The sequence below is a fragment of the Oncorhynchus kisutch genome, linkage group LG15 (genome assembly GCF_002021735.2).
Source record: "Oncorhynchus kisutch isolate 150728-3 linkage group LG15, Okis_V2, whole genome shotgun sequence".
In the NCBI taxonomy this organism is placed as follows: domain Eukaryota; kingdom Metazoa; phylum Chordata; class Actinopteri; order Salmoniformes; family Salmonidae; genus Oncorhynchus; species Oncorhynchus kisutch.
This window is the reverse complement of record NC_034188.2, coordinates 1163616-1181425: the sequence shown is the minus strand read 5'-3', so window position 1 is coordinate 1181425 and position 17810 is coordinate 1163616. Positions and strand designations below refer to the sequence as shown.

Below are 17810 nucleotides of genomic sequence, written 5' to 3'. Positions count from 1 at the left end.
TGTAACCGTTAATGATAATACATCACATACACTGAGTGTAAAAAATATTAAGAACACCTACTCTTTCCATGACAAATCACATCAAATCAATTCACATTTTATTTATTACATACACATGGTTAGTGCTAAATACGACTACTAGAATCCTGACTAGAACCAAAACATTTGATCATATTACTCCAGTGCTAGCCTCCATACACTGGCTTCCTGTCAAGGCTAGGGCTGATTTCAAGGTTATACTGCTAACCTACAAAGCAGTACATGGGCTTGCTCCTACCTATCTTTCCGATTTGGTCCTGCCGTACATACCTACACGTACGCTACGGTCACAAGACGCAGGCCTCCTAATTGTCCCTAGAATTTCTAAGAAAACAGCTGGAGGCAGGGCTTTCTCCTACAGAGCTCCATTTTTATGGAATGGTCTGCCTACCCATGTGAGAGACGCAGACTCGGTCTCAACCTTTAAGTCTTTACTGAAGACTCATCTCTATATCTCTATATCTCTATATGATTGAGTGTAGTCTGGCCCAGGAGTGTAAAGGTGAACGGAAAGGCTCTGGAGCAACGAACCGCCCTTGCTGTCTCTGCCTGGCCGGTTCCCCTCTTTCCACTGGGATTCTCTGCCTCTAACCCTATTACAGGGGCTCACTGGCTTACTAGGGCTCTTTCATACCGTCCCTAGGAGGGGTGCGTCACTTGAGTGGGTTGAGTCACTGATGTGATCTTCCTGTCTGGGTTGGCGTCCCCCCTTGGGTTGCCGTGGCGGAGGTCTTTGTGGGCTATACTCGGCCTTGTCTCAGGATGGTAAATTGGTGGTTGAAGATATCCCTCTAGTGGTGTGGGGGCTGTGCTTTGGCAAAGTGGGTGGGGTTATATCATGCCTGTTTGGCCCTGTCCGGGGGTGTCCTCGGATGGGGCCACAGTGTCTCCTGACCCCTCCTGTCTCAGCCTCCAGTATTTATGCTGCAGTAGTTTATGTGTCGGGGGGCTAGGGTCAGGCTAGGGTCAGTTTGTTATTTCTGGAGTACTTCTCCTGTCCTATCCGGTGTCCTGTGTGAATTTAAGTATGCTCTCTCAAATTCTCTCTTTCTTTCTCTCTCTCAGAGGACCTGAGCCCTAGGACCATGCCTCAGGACTACCTGACATGATGACTCCTTGCTGTCCCCAGTCCACATGGCCATGCTGCTGTTCCAGTTTCAACTGACCTGAGCCCTAGGACCATGCCTCAGGACTACCTGACATGATGACTCCTTGCTGTCCCCAGTCCACATGGCCGTGCTGCTGTTCCAGTTTCAACTTCCACCTGACTGTGCTGCTGCTCCAGTTTCAACTGTTCTGCCTTATTATTATTCGACCATGCTGGTCATTTATGAACATTTGAACATCTTTGCCATGTTCTGTTATAATCTCCACCCGGCACAGCCAGAAGAGGACTGGCCACCCCACATAGCCTGGTTCCTCTCTAGGTTTCTTCCTAGGTTTTGGCCTTTCTAGGGAGTTTTTCCTAGCCACCGTGCTTCTACACCTGCATTGCTTGCTGTATGGGGTTTTAGGCTGGATTTCTGTACAGCACTTTGAAATATCAGCGGATGTACGAAGGGCTATATAAATACATTTGATTTGATTTGACCCCAGACTGACCCCAGACTGGATGCGTTGTATAAACCGAGAGCAACTGGCGGCAAAAGAGCTGAGCACAGAACTCAGATCTACTGCAGCAGGTAACTTTGATTGTAAACTACATCAAACCACATCCAGTGTGCTCACACCTGCTGGCAAAACTATGTGGAGATCTGAGATCAGAGTACTGGCAATTTTAGCATGTATATCTAGCTCCCCCCCCCCCCCCCCAAAAAATGTGGGATGCATGCCAGCAAAGCCTCTACACCACACAACACTAAACAATACATCAATTGCACTATAACGGTGACCAACGGTGCCCACAAACTGTTAGGGCCAACACCTTACCACTGTTACACCTGGTTATCAGCAGAGTCCCAACAGCAGAGTCCCAACACCTTACCACTGTTACACCTGGTTATCAACAGAGTCCCAACACCTTACCACTGTTACACCTGGTTATCAACAGAGTCCCAACACCTTACCACTGTTACACCTGGTTATCAACAGAGTCCCAACACCTTACCACTGTTACACCTGGTTATCAGCAGAGTCCCAACAGCAGAGTCCCAACACCTTACCACTGTTACACATGGTTATCAGCAGTCCCAAAACCTTACCACTGTTACACCTGGTTATCAGCAGAGTCCCAACACCTTACCACTGTTACACCTGGTTATCAACAGAGTCCCAACAGCAGAGTCCCAACACCTTACCACTCTTACACCTGGTTATCAACAGAGTCCCAACACCTTACCACTCTTACACCTGGTTATCAATAGAGTCCCAACACCTTACCACTGTTATACCTGGTTATCAACAGAGTCCCAACACCTTACCACTGTTATACCTGGTTATCAACAGAGTCCCAACACCTTACCACTGTTATACCTGGTTATCAACAGAGTCCCAACACCTTACCACTGTTACACCTGGTTAGCAACAGAGTCCCAACACCTTACCACTGTTACACCTGGTTATCAGCAGAGTCCCAACACCTTACCACTGTTACACCTGGTTATCAGCAGAGTCCCAACACCTTACCAATCTTACACCTGGTTATCAGCAGAGTCCCAACACCTTACCACTGTTACACCTGGTTATCAGCAGAGTCCCAACACCTTACCTCTCTTACACCTGGTTATCAGCAGAGTCCCAACACCTTATCACTGTTACACCTGGTTATCAGCAGAGTCCCAACACCTTACCACTGTTACACCTGGTTATCAGCAGAGTCCCAACACCTTACCTCTCTTACACCTGGTTATCAGCAGAGTCCCAACACCTTACCACTGTTACACCTGGTTATCAGCAGAGTCCCAACAGCAGAGTCCCAACACCTTACCACTGTTACACCTGGTTATCAACAGAGTCCCAACACCTTACCACTGTTACACCTGGTTATCAACAGAGTCCCAACACCTTACCACTGTTACACCTGGTTATCAACAGAGTCCCAACACCTTACCACTGTTACACCTGGTTATCAGCAGAGTCCCAACAGCAGAGTCCCAACACCTTACCACTGTTACACATGGTTATCAGCAGTCCCAAAACCTTACCACTGTTACACCTGGTTATCAGCAGAGTCCCAACACCTTACCACTGTTACACCTGGTTATCAACAGAGTCCCAACAGCAGAGTCCCAACACCTTACCACTGTTACACCTGGTTATCAACAGAGTCCCAACAGCAGAGTCCCAACACCTTACCACTCTTACACCTGGTTATCAACAGAGTCCCAACACCTTACCACTCTTACACCTGGTTATCAATAGAGTCCCAACACCTTACCACTGTTATACCTGGTTATCAACAGAGTCCCAACACCTTACCACTGTTATACCTGGTTATCAACAGAGTCCCAACACCTTACCACTGTTATACCTGGTTATCAACAGAGTCCCAACACCTTACCACTGTTACACCTGGTTAGCAACAGAGTCCCAACACCTTACCACTGTTACACCTGGTTATCAGCAGAGTCCCAACACCTTACCACTGTTACACCTGGTTATCAGCAGAGTCCCAACACCTTACCAATCTTACACCTGGTTATCAGCAGAGTCCCAACACCTTACCACTGTTACACCTGGTTATCAGCAGAGTCCCAACACCTTACCTCTCTTACACCTGGTTATCAGCAGAGTCCCAACACCTTATCACTGTTACACCTGGTTATCAGCAGAGTCCCAACACCTTACCACTGTTACACCTGGTTATCAGCAGAGTCCCAACACCTTACCTCTCTTACACCTGGTTATCAGCAGAGTCCCAACACCTTACCACTGTTATACCTGGTTATCAGCAGAGTCCCAACACCTTACCACTGTTACACCTGGTTATCAGCAGAGTCCCAACACCTTACCACTGTTACACCTGGTTATCAGCAGAGTCCCAACACCTTATCACTGTTACACCTGGTTATCAGCAGAGTCCCAACACCTTATCACTGTTACACCTGGCTTTCAGCAGAGCCTGTGGTGGTTTATTTCTGTATTATAAAATTCAGAGAGACAAACTTATCTCACTTGTCAGAGTTATACCTCAACTACATCTTTAATAATAAGAGCTTTGCAATAGCAATCACTTTCAATGATTCACCATTTTCTAATGATCAGTTGAGAGTGGCAACACAATTTATTTATTTTTAATTTTTAATTTATTTCACCTTTATTTAACCAGGTAGGCAAGTTGAGAACAAGTTCTCATATACAATTGCGACCTGGCCAAGATAAAGCAATGCAGTTAGACACATTCAACGACAATGGCTCCTGAGATCTTTTATAGCAAAGATCCACCCCCCTAGTCGACATAACAAACCACAGATATTAGGAACAGTTCACAAAGTGAGACTTTATAAATTAGAAAGGAGTATCCCATAGCCAGATAGCATTCGCTATAAATTATCGTTCAGTTTGGCCCCTAAGACGAGGTTCCGATCTCATTCCTGTTACTCCTCGTACAAAAACACCAACTCATCCAATGGCATAAAACAATTGTCAACTCCAGACACTACCACACACTTCCCCCAAGGCCAAAGGAGGGAGTGACTGTCGCACAAACATTGTGGAAACCAGTAATTGGTTCCCCATTAATCACACCACCCCTTCACATGGTTTAAGAATAGGTACAAACACATTCACACATGAAGACAATGTTCCCTCCTGCCCTCTTCCCTTTCTGATATTCTGCATAGCACCAGGGACATGTGAAAGACAAGCCTGACCTCTCCCCTCGCTGGGCCCCAGGTGACTGAGCCCCAGGTGACTGAGCCCCCAGTTGACTGAGCCCCAGGTGACTGAGCCCCCAGGTGAATGAGCCCCAGGTGACTGAGCCCCAGGCGACTGAGCCCCCAGGTGACTGAGCCCCAGGTGACTAGGCCCCAGGTGACTGAGCCCCAGATGACTGAGCCCCAGATGACTGAGCCCCAGGTGACTGAGCCCCAGGTGACTGAACCCCAGGTGACTGAGCCCCAGGTGACTGAGCCCAAGGTGACTGAGCCCCCAGGTGACTGAACCCCAGGTGACTGAGCCCCAGGTGACTGAGCCCCAGGTGACTGAACCCCAGGTGACTGAGCCCCAGGTGACTGAACCCCAGGTGACTGAGCCCCAGGTGACTGAGCCCCCAGGTGACTGAGCCCCAGGTGACTGAGCCCCAGGTGACTGAACCCCAGGTGACTGAGCCCCAGGTGACTGAGCCCCAGGTGACTGAGCCCCCAGGTGACTGAGCCCCAGGTGACTGAGCCCCAGGTGACTGAGCCCCCAGGTGACTGATCCCCAGTGGAGGGAAGAAATGCAACTGCCAACACCAGAGACCGAAGGTATAGATTCTAATAATAAGTCTATGACATAAGCATATTATGCAGATAAGACATCTTAATTATCTATGTTACCCAACTCATTCTGATTCATCCACCACAAGCCTTGTCTGGCAGCCAGACACTTCAGTCATTTACTGCCTTTTAAAAAAACATAGCAGATATGGCTGACTTGTTTCAACAAATGTGGTTTCTACTGATAATTGAGATGTACAAACTATGACACAAGGCTACGACAAGCGGATAAGAGGCAATCCGAAATTTCGATTAAGACATTAATGAGCGAGCGATGATGGACGTAGTCAATATAACTATTTGTTCAGCACTTTGAAATGTACAGCGTCAGCACAAAGGGCAAGAAGGTAGAAGACATCAATATATCACGCAAAGCAGCCACAACTGTCATTAAGAGTGTCCACGATTGAGTCTTTGAATGAAGAGACTTGAGATAAAACTGTCCAGTTTGAGTGTGCAGCGAACTAGCTGCAGTGAACTGAAAAGACGAGCAACCCAGGGTTATTAACTCCAAGACTGGGGTTTATTTTACAGAGTGAATTTAATTCCTGAATCAACACTATAAATGTTACACTGAAATTCAACACGGGGCAATTTGCTGTGTAGAGAGAAAAGTGCATAAAAGTGAATTCCATTCCATTTACCCGTTTAACTCGGGTGGGAATTCCCCACTATGTGCCAACAGGATGTACTCTGTCAATCTAACCTGTATGCTAAATGCACGGAGAAAGAACGAGCTGTTCATAACCCCGTATGACAATGATATACCATATAAAAACCTAGTGGTCAGCTGAAAAAACTAATCAAATGAAAAGTCGTTCATTCCAGAATTTGGTTTTACTTTTATTACGATGTTGATAAAAACACAAGTCATCCCACAGTCAGACAGATGAAGCAACAGAAACACTATCTTCTTCTGGTTCTTCTGTGTGTCCATTACATTCCGATCAGGAGGGTCTCCAGGTAAACAAACAACAACAACAACAACAACAACAAACATGATTGTGAGGTCACTTCCCAAATGGCTCCCGATTCCCGTCTTTTGAGAAGTTCACATCAGCACTATAAAGGGAACAGAGTGTCTTTGAGAAGATCACATCAGCACTATAAAGGGAGCAGAGTGTCTTTTGAGAAGATCACATCAGCACTATAAAGGGAACAGGGTGTCTTTGAGAAGATCACATCAGCACTATAAAGGGAACAGAGTGTCTTTGAGAAGATCACATCAGCACTATAAAGGGAACAGAGTGTCTTTGAGAAGATCACATCAGCACTATAAAGGGAGCAGGGTGTCTTTTGAGAAGATCACATCAGCACTATAAAGGGAACAGAGTGTCTTTGAGAAGATCACATCAGCACTATAAAGGGAGCAGAGTGTCTTTTGAGAAGATCACATCAGCACTATAAAGGGAACAGGGTGTCTTTGAGAAGATCACATCAGCACTATAAAGGGAACAGAGTGTCTTTGAGAAGATCACATCAGCACTATAAAGGGAACAGAGTGTCTTTGAGAAGATCACATCAGCACTATAAGGGGAACAGGGTGCCTTTTGGGAAGGTCACATCAGCACTATAAAGGGGACAGGGTGTCTTTGAGAAGATCACATCAGCACTATAAAGGGAACAGGGTGTCTTTTGAGAAGATCACATCAGCACTATAAAGGGAACAGAGTGTCTTTGAGAAGATCACATCAGCACTATAAAGGGAACAGAGTGTGTTTTGAGAAGATCACATCAGCACTATAAAGGGAACAGGGTGTCTTTGAGAAGATCACATCAGCACTATAAAGGGAGCAGGGTGTCTTTTGAGAAGATCACATCAGCACTATAAAGGGAACAGGGTGTCTTTGAGAAGATCACATCAGCACTATAAAGGGAGCAGAGTGTCTTTGAGAAGATCACATCAGCACTATAAAGGGAACAGGGTGTCTTTGAGAAGATCACATCAGCACTATAAAGGGAACAGAGTGTCTTTGAGAAGATCACATCAGCACTATAAAGGGAACATAGTGTCTTTGAGAAGATCACATCAGCACTATAAAGGGAACATAGTGTCTTTGAGAAGATCACATCAGCACTATAAGGGGAACAGGGTGCCTTTTGGGAAGGTCACATCAGCACTATAAAGGGGACAGGGTGTCTTTGAGAAGATCACATCAGCACTATAAAGGGAACAGGGTGTCTTTTGAGAAGATCACATCAGCACTATAAAGGGAACAGAGTGTCTTTGAGAAGATCACATCAGCACTATAAAGGGAACAGAGTGTCTTTGAGAAGATCACATCAGCACTATAAAGGGAACAGGGTGTGTTTTGAGAAGATCACATCAGCACTATAAAGGGAACAAGGTGCCTTTTGGGAAGGTCACATCAGCACTATAAAGGGAACAGGGTGCCTTTTGAGAAGCACAGCTAATCAGTATTCTGAATCTCAGACATGTCCTAGGCCAGTTTGAGCAGTTCTGTAACCATGACGCCCACCCCGTCAAACACCTCATGTATGGGAGCGTTACACATGAAGGCGGAGGAGGTGACCAGCTTGTTCTTCACATCGATGTGGACCTCCCCCACTTTCTTATTCACGTGTTTACAGCCCAGCTCCTTCATGGAAGTTGCCGTCTGGGCATGGGGCCATCTAGTGGCAGGAGGGAGAAGAAAAGCAGCAGGGTTAAAAACATACTGCTCTGTTCTGTTAAAACATATCAGCACACACACACACACAAACACACACACCTGAGACATTGTAACTCACCTCTCACACACCTTGTCCTGTCCCACGGTGATCTCACATCCCGGCAGGGCCTTAGCAGCTAGGACAGGGGAGATGCAGCACATAGCCAGGGGCTTGCCTGCAGCATGGAACCCCTTAATCAGCTTCTCTACCTGGGGTTGAACCGTGAACTCCTTCCCCTTCACAGCCCAGTCAGACAGATTTTTAGCCACGCCAAAACCACCTGCAAAACACAACACAGTTCAGTTGAGTGGAGCACCGCGGAGACCAGTGGTTTTGTCTTGTTTGGGGTTGGTGGGAGTAGAATGATTGAAATGAAGTCATAGTGAAAGAGTGATGATATAGTAACAGAGATATAGCATAAAGGAGAGATGATATAGTAACAGAGATATAGAATAAAGGAGAGATGATATAGTAACAGAGATATAGAATAAAGGAGAGATGATATAGTAACAGATATAGATTAAAGGACAGATGATATAGTAACAGAGATATAGAATAAAGGAGAGATGATATAGTAACAGAGATATAGAATAAAGGAGAGATGATATAGTAACAGATATAGAATAAAGGAGAGATGATATAGTAACAGATATAGAATAAAGGAGAGATGATATAGTAACAGAGATATAGCATAAAGGAGAGATGATATAGTAACAGATATAGAATAAAGGAGAGATGATATAGTAACAGATATAGAATAAAGGAGAGATGATATAGTAACAGAGATATAGAATAAAGGAGAGATGATACAGTAACAGATATAGGATAAAGGAGAGATGATATAGTAACAGAGATATAGCATAAAGATGATATAGTAACAGATATAGAATAAAGGAGAGATGATATAGTAACAGAGATATAGAATAAAGGAGAGATGATATAGTAACAGATATAGAATAAAGGAGAGATGATATAGTAACAGAGATATAGCATAAAGATGATATAGTAACAGAGATATGGAATAAAGGAGAGATGATATAGTAACAGAGATATAGAATAAAGGAGAGATGATAGAGTAACAGATATAGAATAAAGGAGAGATGATATAGTAACAGATATAGAATAAAGGAGAGATGATATAGTAACAGATATAGAATAAAGGAGAGATGATATAGTAACAGAGATATAGAATAAAGGAGAGATGATATAGTAACAGATATAGAATAAAGGTGAGATGATATAGTAATAGAGATATAGCATAAAGGAGAGATGATATAGTAACAGAGATATGGAATAAAGGAGAGATGATATAGTAACAGAGATATAGAATAAAGGAGAGATGATAGAGTAACAGATATAGAATAAAGGAGAGATGATATAGTAACAGAAAAATAGAATAAAGGAGAGATGATATAGTAACAGAGATATAGAATAAAGGAGAGATGATATAGTAACAGAGATATAGCATAAAGGAGAGATGATATAGTAACAGAGATATAGAATAAAGGAGATATGATATAGTAACAGAGATATAGCATAAAGGAGAGATGATATAGTAACAGAGATATAGCATAAAGGAGAGATGATATAGTAACAGAGATATAGAATAAAGGAGAGATGATATAGTAACAGATATAGAATAAAGGAGAGATGATATAGTTACAGAGATATGGTATAAAGGAGAGATGATATAGTAACAGATATAGAATAAAGGAGAGATGATATAGTAACAGAGATATAGAATAAAGGAGAGATGATATAGTAACAGAGATATAGAATAAAGGAGAGATGATATAGTAACAGATATAGAATAAAGGAGAGATGATATAGTAACAGATATAGAATAAAGGAGAGATGATATAGTAACAGAGATATAGAATAAAGGAGAGATGATATAGTAACAGATATAGAATAAAGGAGAGATGATATAGTAACAGAGATATAGCATAAAGGAGAGATGATATAGTAACAGAGATATGGAATAAAGGAGAGATGATATAGTAACAGAGATATAGAATAAAGGAGAGATGATATAGTAACAGAGATATAGCATAAAGGAGAGATGATATAGTAACAGAGATATAGCATAAAGGAGAGATGATATAGTAACAGATATAGAATAAAGGAGAGATGATATAGTAACAGAGATATAGAATAAAGGAGAGATGATATAGTAACAGAGATATAGAATAAAGGAGAGATGATATAGTAACAGAGATATAGAATAAAGGAGAGATGATATAGTAACAGAGATATAGAATAAAGGAGAGATGATATAGTAACAGATATAGAATAAAGGAGAGATGATATAGTAACAGATATAGAATAAAGGAGAGATGATATAGTAACAGAGATATAGCATAAAGGAGAGATGATATAGTAACAGAGATATAGAATAAAGGAGATATGATATAGTAACAGAGATATAGCATAAAGGAGAGATGATATAGTAATCGAGATATAGCATAAATGAGAGATGATATAGTAACAGAGATATAGAATAAAGGAGAGATGATATAGTAACAGATATAGAATAAAGGAGAGATGATATAGTTACAGAGATATGGTATAAAGGAGAGATGATATAGTAACAGATATAGAATAAAGGAGAGATTATATAGTAACAGAGATATAGAATAAAGGAGAGATGATATAGTAACAGAGATATAGAATAAAGGAGAGATGATATAGTAACAGATATAGAATAAAGGAGAGATGATATAGTAACAGATATAGAATAAAGGAGAGATGATATAGTAACAGAGATATAGAATAAAGGAGAGATGATATAGTAACAGATATTGAATAAAGGAGAGATGATATAGTAACAGAGATATAGAATAAAGGAGAGATGATATAGTAACAGAGATATAGCATAAAGGAGAGATGATATAGTAACAGAGATATAGCATAAAGGAGAGATGATATAGTAACAGATATAGAATAAAGGAGAGATGATATAGTAACAGAGATATAGAATAAAGGAGAGATGATATAGTAACAGAGATATAGAATAAAGGAGAGATGATATAGTAACAGAGATATAGAATAAAGGAGAGATGATATAGTAACAGAGATATAGAATAAAGGAGAGATGATATAGTAACAGAGATATAGAATAAAGGAGAGATGATATAGTAACAGAGATATAGCATAAAGGAGAGATGATATAGTGTTTACTGATAAAAGATAAAGACAGGACTGTGTTAGTCAGTACCAGTATCATATTATCAATATGCTGGTGCTAGATGAAGGAGTAATGCTCACCTGGGATAACGAGGGCGTCGAAGGCGGTGATCTCTAGCTTGGCAAGGTCAGACACATCGCCGCGGGCGATTCGAGCACTCTCCTCCAGGACGTTGCGTTTCTCAGCTGTGGGTTTCCCCTCACAGTGGTTCACTACATGCATTTGGTCCACGTTGGGGGCAAACATCTGGACCTGGGAGAGGGAAGGGGAGAGGAAGGGGAGGAGAAGAGAGGAAGAGTGAGGAGGGGGAGGAGGGGGGGAGGGGAAGAGGGGGAGGAGAGGGGGAAGAGAAGAGAAGAGAGGAGAGGATGGGGAGGCAGAGGAGGGTGGAGGAGAGGAGAGGAGTGAAGAGGAGGCGGATGAGGGGTTAAGAGAGGAGGTGAGAGGAAGGAGGAGGGAGAGGAGAGGATGGGGAGGCGGAGGAGGGTGGAGGAGAGGAGTGAAGAGGAGGCGGAGGAGGGGTTAGGAGAGGAGGTGAGAGGAGGGGAGAGGAGGGGGAGGAGAGGGGGAGGAGAAGAGGGGAGGAGTGAGGAGGGGGGAGGAGAAGGGAGGAGAGGAGAGGATGGGGAGGTGGAGGACAGGAGAGGAGAGGAGAGGAGGGGAGAGGAGAGGGGGAAGAGAAGAGAGGAGAGGAGAGGAGGGGGAGGAGGGGAGGAGAGGGGGAGAAGAAGAGGGGAGGAGTGAGGAGGGGTAGGAGGGTAGAGACTATTATCTTCTATTAGCCCCAGCCCTAATGTTGACCACCCTTACCTTAGCCCCAGCCCTAACCCTAATGTAGACCACCCTTACCTTAGCCCCTAACCCTAATGTAGACCACCCTTACCTTAGCCCCTAACCCTACTGTAGACCACCCTTACCTTAGGCCCTAACCCTAATGTAGACCACCATTACCTTAGCCCCAGCCCTAACCCTAATGTAGACCACCCTTACCTTAGCCCCAGCCATAACCCTAATGTAGACCACCCTTACCTTAGCCCCAGCCATAACCCTAATGTAGACCACCCTTACCTTAGCCCCTAACCCTAATGTAGACCACCCTTACCTTAGCCCCAGCCATAACCCTAATCTAGACCACCCTTACCAAAGCCCTTAACCCTAATTTAGACCACCCTTACCTTAGTCCCTAACCCTAATGTAGACCACCCTTACCTTAGCCCCTAACCCTAATGTTGACCACCCTTACCTTAGCTCCAGTCGTAACCATAATGTAGACCACCCTTACCTTAGCCCCTAACCCTAATGTAGACCACCCTTACCTTAGCCTCTAACCCTAACGTAGACCACCCTTACCTTAGGCCCTAACCCTAATGTAGACCACCCTTACCTTAGCTCCAGCCCCAATGTTGACCACCCTTACCTTAGCCCCTAACCCTAATGTAGACCATCCTTACCTTAGCCCCTAACTCTAATGTAGACCACCCTTACCTTAGCCTCTAACCCTAACGTAGACCACCCTTACCTTAGGCCCTAACCCTAATGTAGACCACCCTTACCTTAGCTCCAGCCCCAATGTTGACCACCCTTACCTTAGCCCCTAACCCTAATGTAGACCATCCTTACCTTAGCCCCTAACCCTAATGTAGACCACCCTTACCTTAGCCCCTAACCCTAATGTAGACCACCCTTACCTTAGCTCCTAACCCTAATGTAGACTACCCTTACCTTAGCCCCTAACCATAATGTAGACCACCCTTACCTTAGCTCCAGTCATAACCATAATGTAGACCACCCTTACCTTAGCTCCTAACCCTAATGTAGACTACCCTTACCTTAGCCCCTAACCCTACTGTAGACCACCCTTACCTTAGGCCCTAACCCTTATGTAGACTACCCTTACCTTAGCCCCAGCCCTACCCTAATGTAGACCACCCTTACCATAGCCCCAGCCATAACCCTAATGTAGACCACCCTTGCCTTAGCCCCAGCCATAACCCTAATGTAGACCACCCTTACCAAAGCCCTTAACCCTAATTTAGACCACCCTTACCTTAGGCCCTAACCCTAATGTAGACCACTCTTACCTTAGCCCCTAACCCTAATGTAGACCACCCTTACCTTAGCTCCAGTTGTAACCATAATGTAGACCACCCTTACCTTAGCCCCTAACCCTAATGTAGACTCCCTTACCTTAGCCTCTAACCCTAATGTAGACCACCCTTATCTTAGGCCCTAAACCTAATGTAGACCACCCTTACCTTAGGCCCTAACCCTAATGTAGACCACCCTTACCTTAGCTCCAGCCCCAATGTTGACCACCCTTACCTTAGCCCCTAACCCTAACGTAGACCACCCTTACCTTAGGCCCTAACCCTAATGTAGACCACCCTTACCTTAGGCCCTAACCCTAATGTAGACCACCCTTACCTTAGCCCCTAACCCTAACGTAGACCACCCTTACCTTAGGCCCTAACCCTAATGTAGACCACCCTTACCTTAGGCCCTAACCCTAACGTAGACTACCCTTACCTTAGCCCCTAACCCTAATGTAGACCACCCTTACCTTAGCCCCTAACCCTACTGTAGACCACCCTTACCTTAGGCCCTAACCCTAATGTAGACCACCATTACCTTAGCCCCAGCCCTAACCCTAATGTAGACCACCCTTACCTTAGCCCCAGCCATAACCCTAATGTAGACCACCCTTACCTTAGCCCCAGCCATAACCCTAATGTAGACCACCCTTACCTTAGCCCCTAACCCTAATGTAGACCACCCTTACCTTAGCCCCAGCCATAACCCTAATGTAGACCACCCTTGCCTTAGCCCCAGCCATAACCCTAATGTAGACCACCCTTACCTTAGCCCCAGCCATAACCCTAATCTAGACCACCCTTACCAAAGCCCTTAACCCTAATTTAGACCACCCTTACCTTAGTCCCTAACCCTAATGTAGACCACCCTTACCTTAGCCCCTAACCCTAATGTTGACCACCCTTACCTTAGCTCCAGTCGTAACCATAATGTAGACCACCCTTACCTTAGCCCCTAACCCTAATGTAGACCACCCTTACCTTAGCCTCTAACCCTAACGTAGACCACCCTTACCTTAGGCCCTAACCCTAATGTAGACCACCCTTACCTTAGCTCCAGCCCCAATGTTGACCACCCTTACCTTAGCCCCTAACCCTAATGTAGACCATCCTTACCTTAGCCCCTAACTCTAATGTAGACCACCCTTACCTTAGCCTCTAACCCTAACGTAGACCACCCTTACCTTAGGCCCTAACCCTAATGTAGACCACCCTTACCTTAGCTCCAGCCCCAATGTTGACCACCCTTACCTTAGCCCCTAACCCTAATGTAGACCATCCTTACCTTAGCCCCTAACCCTAATGTAGACCACCCTTACCTTAGCCCCTAACCCTAATGTTGACCACCCTTACCTTAGCCCCAGCCCTAACCCTAATGTAGACCACCCTTACCTTAGCTCCTAACCCTAATGTAGACTACCTTTACCTTAGCCCCTAACCCTACTGTAGACCACCCTTACCTTAGCTCCAGTCGTAACCATAATGTAGACCACCCTTACCTTAGCCCCTAACCCTAATGTAGACCATCCTTACCTTAGCCCCTAACCCTAATGTAGACCACCCTTACCTTAGCCCCTAACCCTAATGTTGACCACCCTTACCTTAGCCCCAGCCCTAACCCTAATGTAGACCACCCTTACCTTAGCTCCTAACCCTAATGTAGACTACCCTTACCTTAGCCCCTAACCATAATGTAGACCACCCTTACCTTAGCTCCAGTCATAACCATAATGTAGACCACCCTTACCTTAGCCCCTAACCCTAATGTAGACCATCCTTACCTTAGCCCCTAACCCTAATGTAGACCACCCTTACCTTAGCCCCTAACCCTAATGTTGACCACCCTTACCTTAGCCCCAGCCCTAACCCTAATGTAGACCACCCTTACCTTAGCTCCTAACCCTAATGTAGACTACCCTTACCTTAGCCCCTAACCCTACTGTAGACCACCCTTACCTTAGGCCCTAACCCTTATGTAGACTACCCTTACCTTAGCCCCAGCCCTACCCTAATGTAGACCACCCTTACCATAGCCCCAGCCATAACCCTAATGTAGACCACCCTTGCCTTAGCCCCAGCCATAACCCTAATGTAGACCACCCTTACCTTAGCCCCAGCCATAACCCTAATCTAGACCACCCTTACCAAAGCCCTTAACCCTAATTTAGACCACCCTTACCTTAGGCCCTAACCCTAATGTAGACCACCCTTACCTTAGCCCCTAACCCTAATGTAGACCACCCTTACCTTAGCTCCAGTTGTAACCATAATGTAGACCACCCTTACCTTAGCCCCTAACCCTAATGTAGACTCCCTTACCTTAGCCTCTAACCCTAATGTAGACCACCCTTATCTTAGGCCCTAAACCTAATGTAGACCACCCTTACCTTAGGCCCTAACCCTAATGTAGACCACCCTTACCTTAGCTCCAGCCCCAATGTTGACCACCCTTACCTTAGCCCCTAACCCTAACGTAGACCACCCTTACCTTAGGCCCTAACCCTAATGTAGACCACCCTTACCTTAGGCCCTAACCCTAATGTAGACCACCCTTACCTTAGCCCCTAACCCTAACGTAGACCACCCTTACCTTAGGCCCTAACCCTAATGTAGACCACCCTTACCTTAGGCCCTAACCCTAACGTAGACTACCCTTACCTTAGCCCCTAACCCTAACGTAGACCACCCTTACCCAAGCCCCTAACCCTAATGTAGACTACCCTTACCTTAGCTCCAGCCCTGCTGAGGTGGACCAGTACAGCTGACGCCTCGTGGATCTCAGTCCCATCATAGACTCCACACCCTGACAGAATTACGGCTACACACTTCACCATGGCTCCTGCAACACACACACACACGCACACACGCACACACACACACAAACGCACACACGCACACACACACACACACACACACACACACACACACGCACACACGCACACACACACACACACACACACACACGCACACACGCACACACACACACACACGCACACACACACGCACACACACACACCATATGGTCTGGAGTTAGACCAGAACAACATGGAGACAGGGATAGCACTAACAGCAGTTTGATTAAACTGTTCCCCAGACTGTGTCCTTACAAACCCCCTTGTTTTACCATCAATGCAGCTCACTGCACATGGAGGGGCAGGTTACATACACCACATAGCTGAGTGTCCGTATGTAATGTTACAAAAACCAGATTGATTGGTCAATGTAGTGTCAGGTACACCAAGGCTTGCCTCCCAAATTGCACCCTATTCCCTATATAGTGTACTACTTCAGGTCAAAAACTAGTGCACTATATAGGGAATAGGGTGCCATTTAAGATGACTTGGAACATCCCAGCAGCAACTATTAAACATTTAAAGGCCTCAGGTCCACCGGTGACAGAAGTCTCCTGAATTATCCGAACATGACTGAGTCTCTGGAGGACTGTTTCCAGGTAACAAACAACACAGGAAACACCCACTCTCTCTCTCTTTCTTTATCTCTCTTCCTCCCCCTTCCCGCGCTCTCTCTCTTTCTCTATTTGTCTCCCTCCCTCACTCCCTTTCTCTCTCTGTCTCTCTCCTCCCCCCTTCTTCCCTCCCTCTCTCTCTGTTTCTAGTCAACAACACCTGGTAGAGGCAGATAGAACCAGGAACTGGAGTGGAGGGAGAGTAGAGTCGGTGAAAAGGAACAGAAAGCATAGAGATTTAGATAAGCATCAGTTCACCGATTATAAATATTGGAAATGTTGCAAGTCTACATAACAGTATTGCTGTTGTGTTGTGTATAAAAGACGAAGAACGTTACCACATTTCCATCCTAAAACCACAATGTTCACTTGGCGTCACATTTCCAACTCTAAATACAACATGAATACTAACGTAGTAGGGAAGTAGACTACTAGTTTACTAGCAGCAGTAGTAGTTCTCTCACCTTGTAAAGGTACACTACAGTAGTATATGGTCTGTTCCGTCTGTGGCGTCTTCTCCTACCTGCTGTCTCCTGATGTAGTGAAACTGGAATCCTACTGGCTTTATACCCTTCCTGCCCAGGCTGCCCTGGCCCCGCCCACGGAGGTGTGGTCTGGGTTACAGCTTTGCATAGAAGGCTGAAGGGCTGTCTGTCTGTACGGTGAGGTCATGACGGGACTGATGCAGGGAGGGGAAAGGGAAACTGCTGCTGCCTTCCTCTGTTTGGCCAATGTTAAATCTGCTTAGTCATTCTGACATCTCTAAGACACTGGATGGATGGATGGGATGGATGGATGGATGGATATATAGTGTCAGTGTGTCAGTATTGATGAAAATACTGTGTAGATTATCAGTCTACAGAATCATTTATTTATAGACAGTATAGCGAAGACTACAATAAACACAGTTTGTATTTACAGACAGGTGTGTACTATCT

General features: G+C 45.0%; 1 protein-coding gene across 1 annotated transcript; it reads right to left on the bottom strand.

Annotated features, from left to right (window-relative positions):
* Window positions 1-6278: 6278 nt before the first annotated feature.
* LOC116353557 (glutamine amidotransferase-like class 1 domain-containing protein 3A, mitochondrial) lies at window positions 6279-17465 on the bottom strand. The gene is made up of 5 exons (XM_031789455.1): window positions 17337-17465; window positions 16133-16245; window positions 11397-11568; window positions 8208-8409; window positions 6279-8090 (listed from the first exon to the last, which is right to left on the bottom strand). The coding sequence occupies exons 2-5, from the start codon at window positions 16238-16240 to the stop codon at window positions 7898-7900; spliced, it is 675 nt and encodes a 224-aa protein (XP_031645315.1). The 5' UTR covers window positions 16241-16245; window positions 17337-17465; the 3' UTR covers window positions 6279-7897.
* Between the last annotated feature and the right edge of the window lie 345 nt (window positions 17466-17810).

Coding starts and splice junctions, on each gene's coding strand:
- LOC116353557 (XM_031789455.1), bottom strand. CDS start 16,240: ATGGTGAAGTGTGTAGCCGTAATTCTGTCAGGGTGTGGAGTCTATGAT. Junction 11,569..16,132: donor TCAGCAGGGCTGGAGCTAAG/GTAAGGGTAGTC, acceptor TCCCTCTCCCAG/GTCCAGATGTTTGCCCCCAA. Junction 8,091..8,207: donor CAGGACAAGGTGTGTGAGAG/GTGAGTTACAAT, acceptor TCCTGCCACTAG/ATGGCCCCATGCCCAGACGG.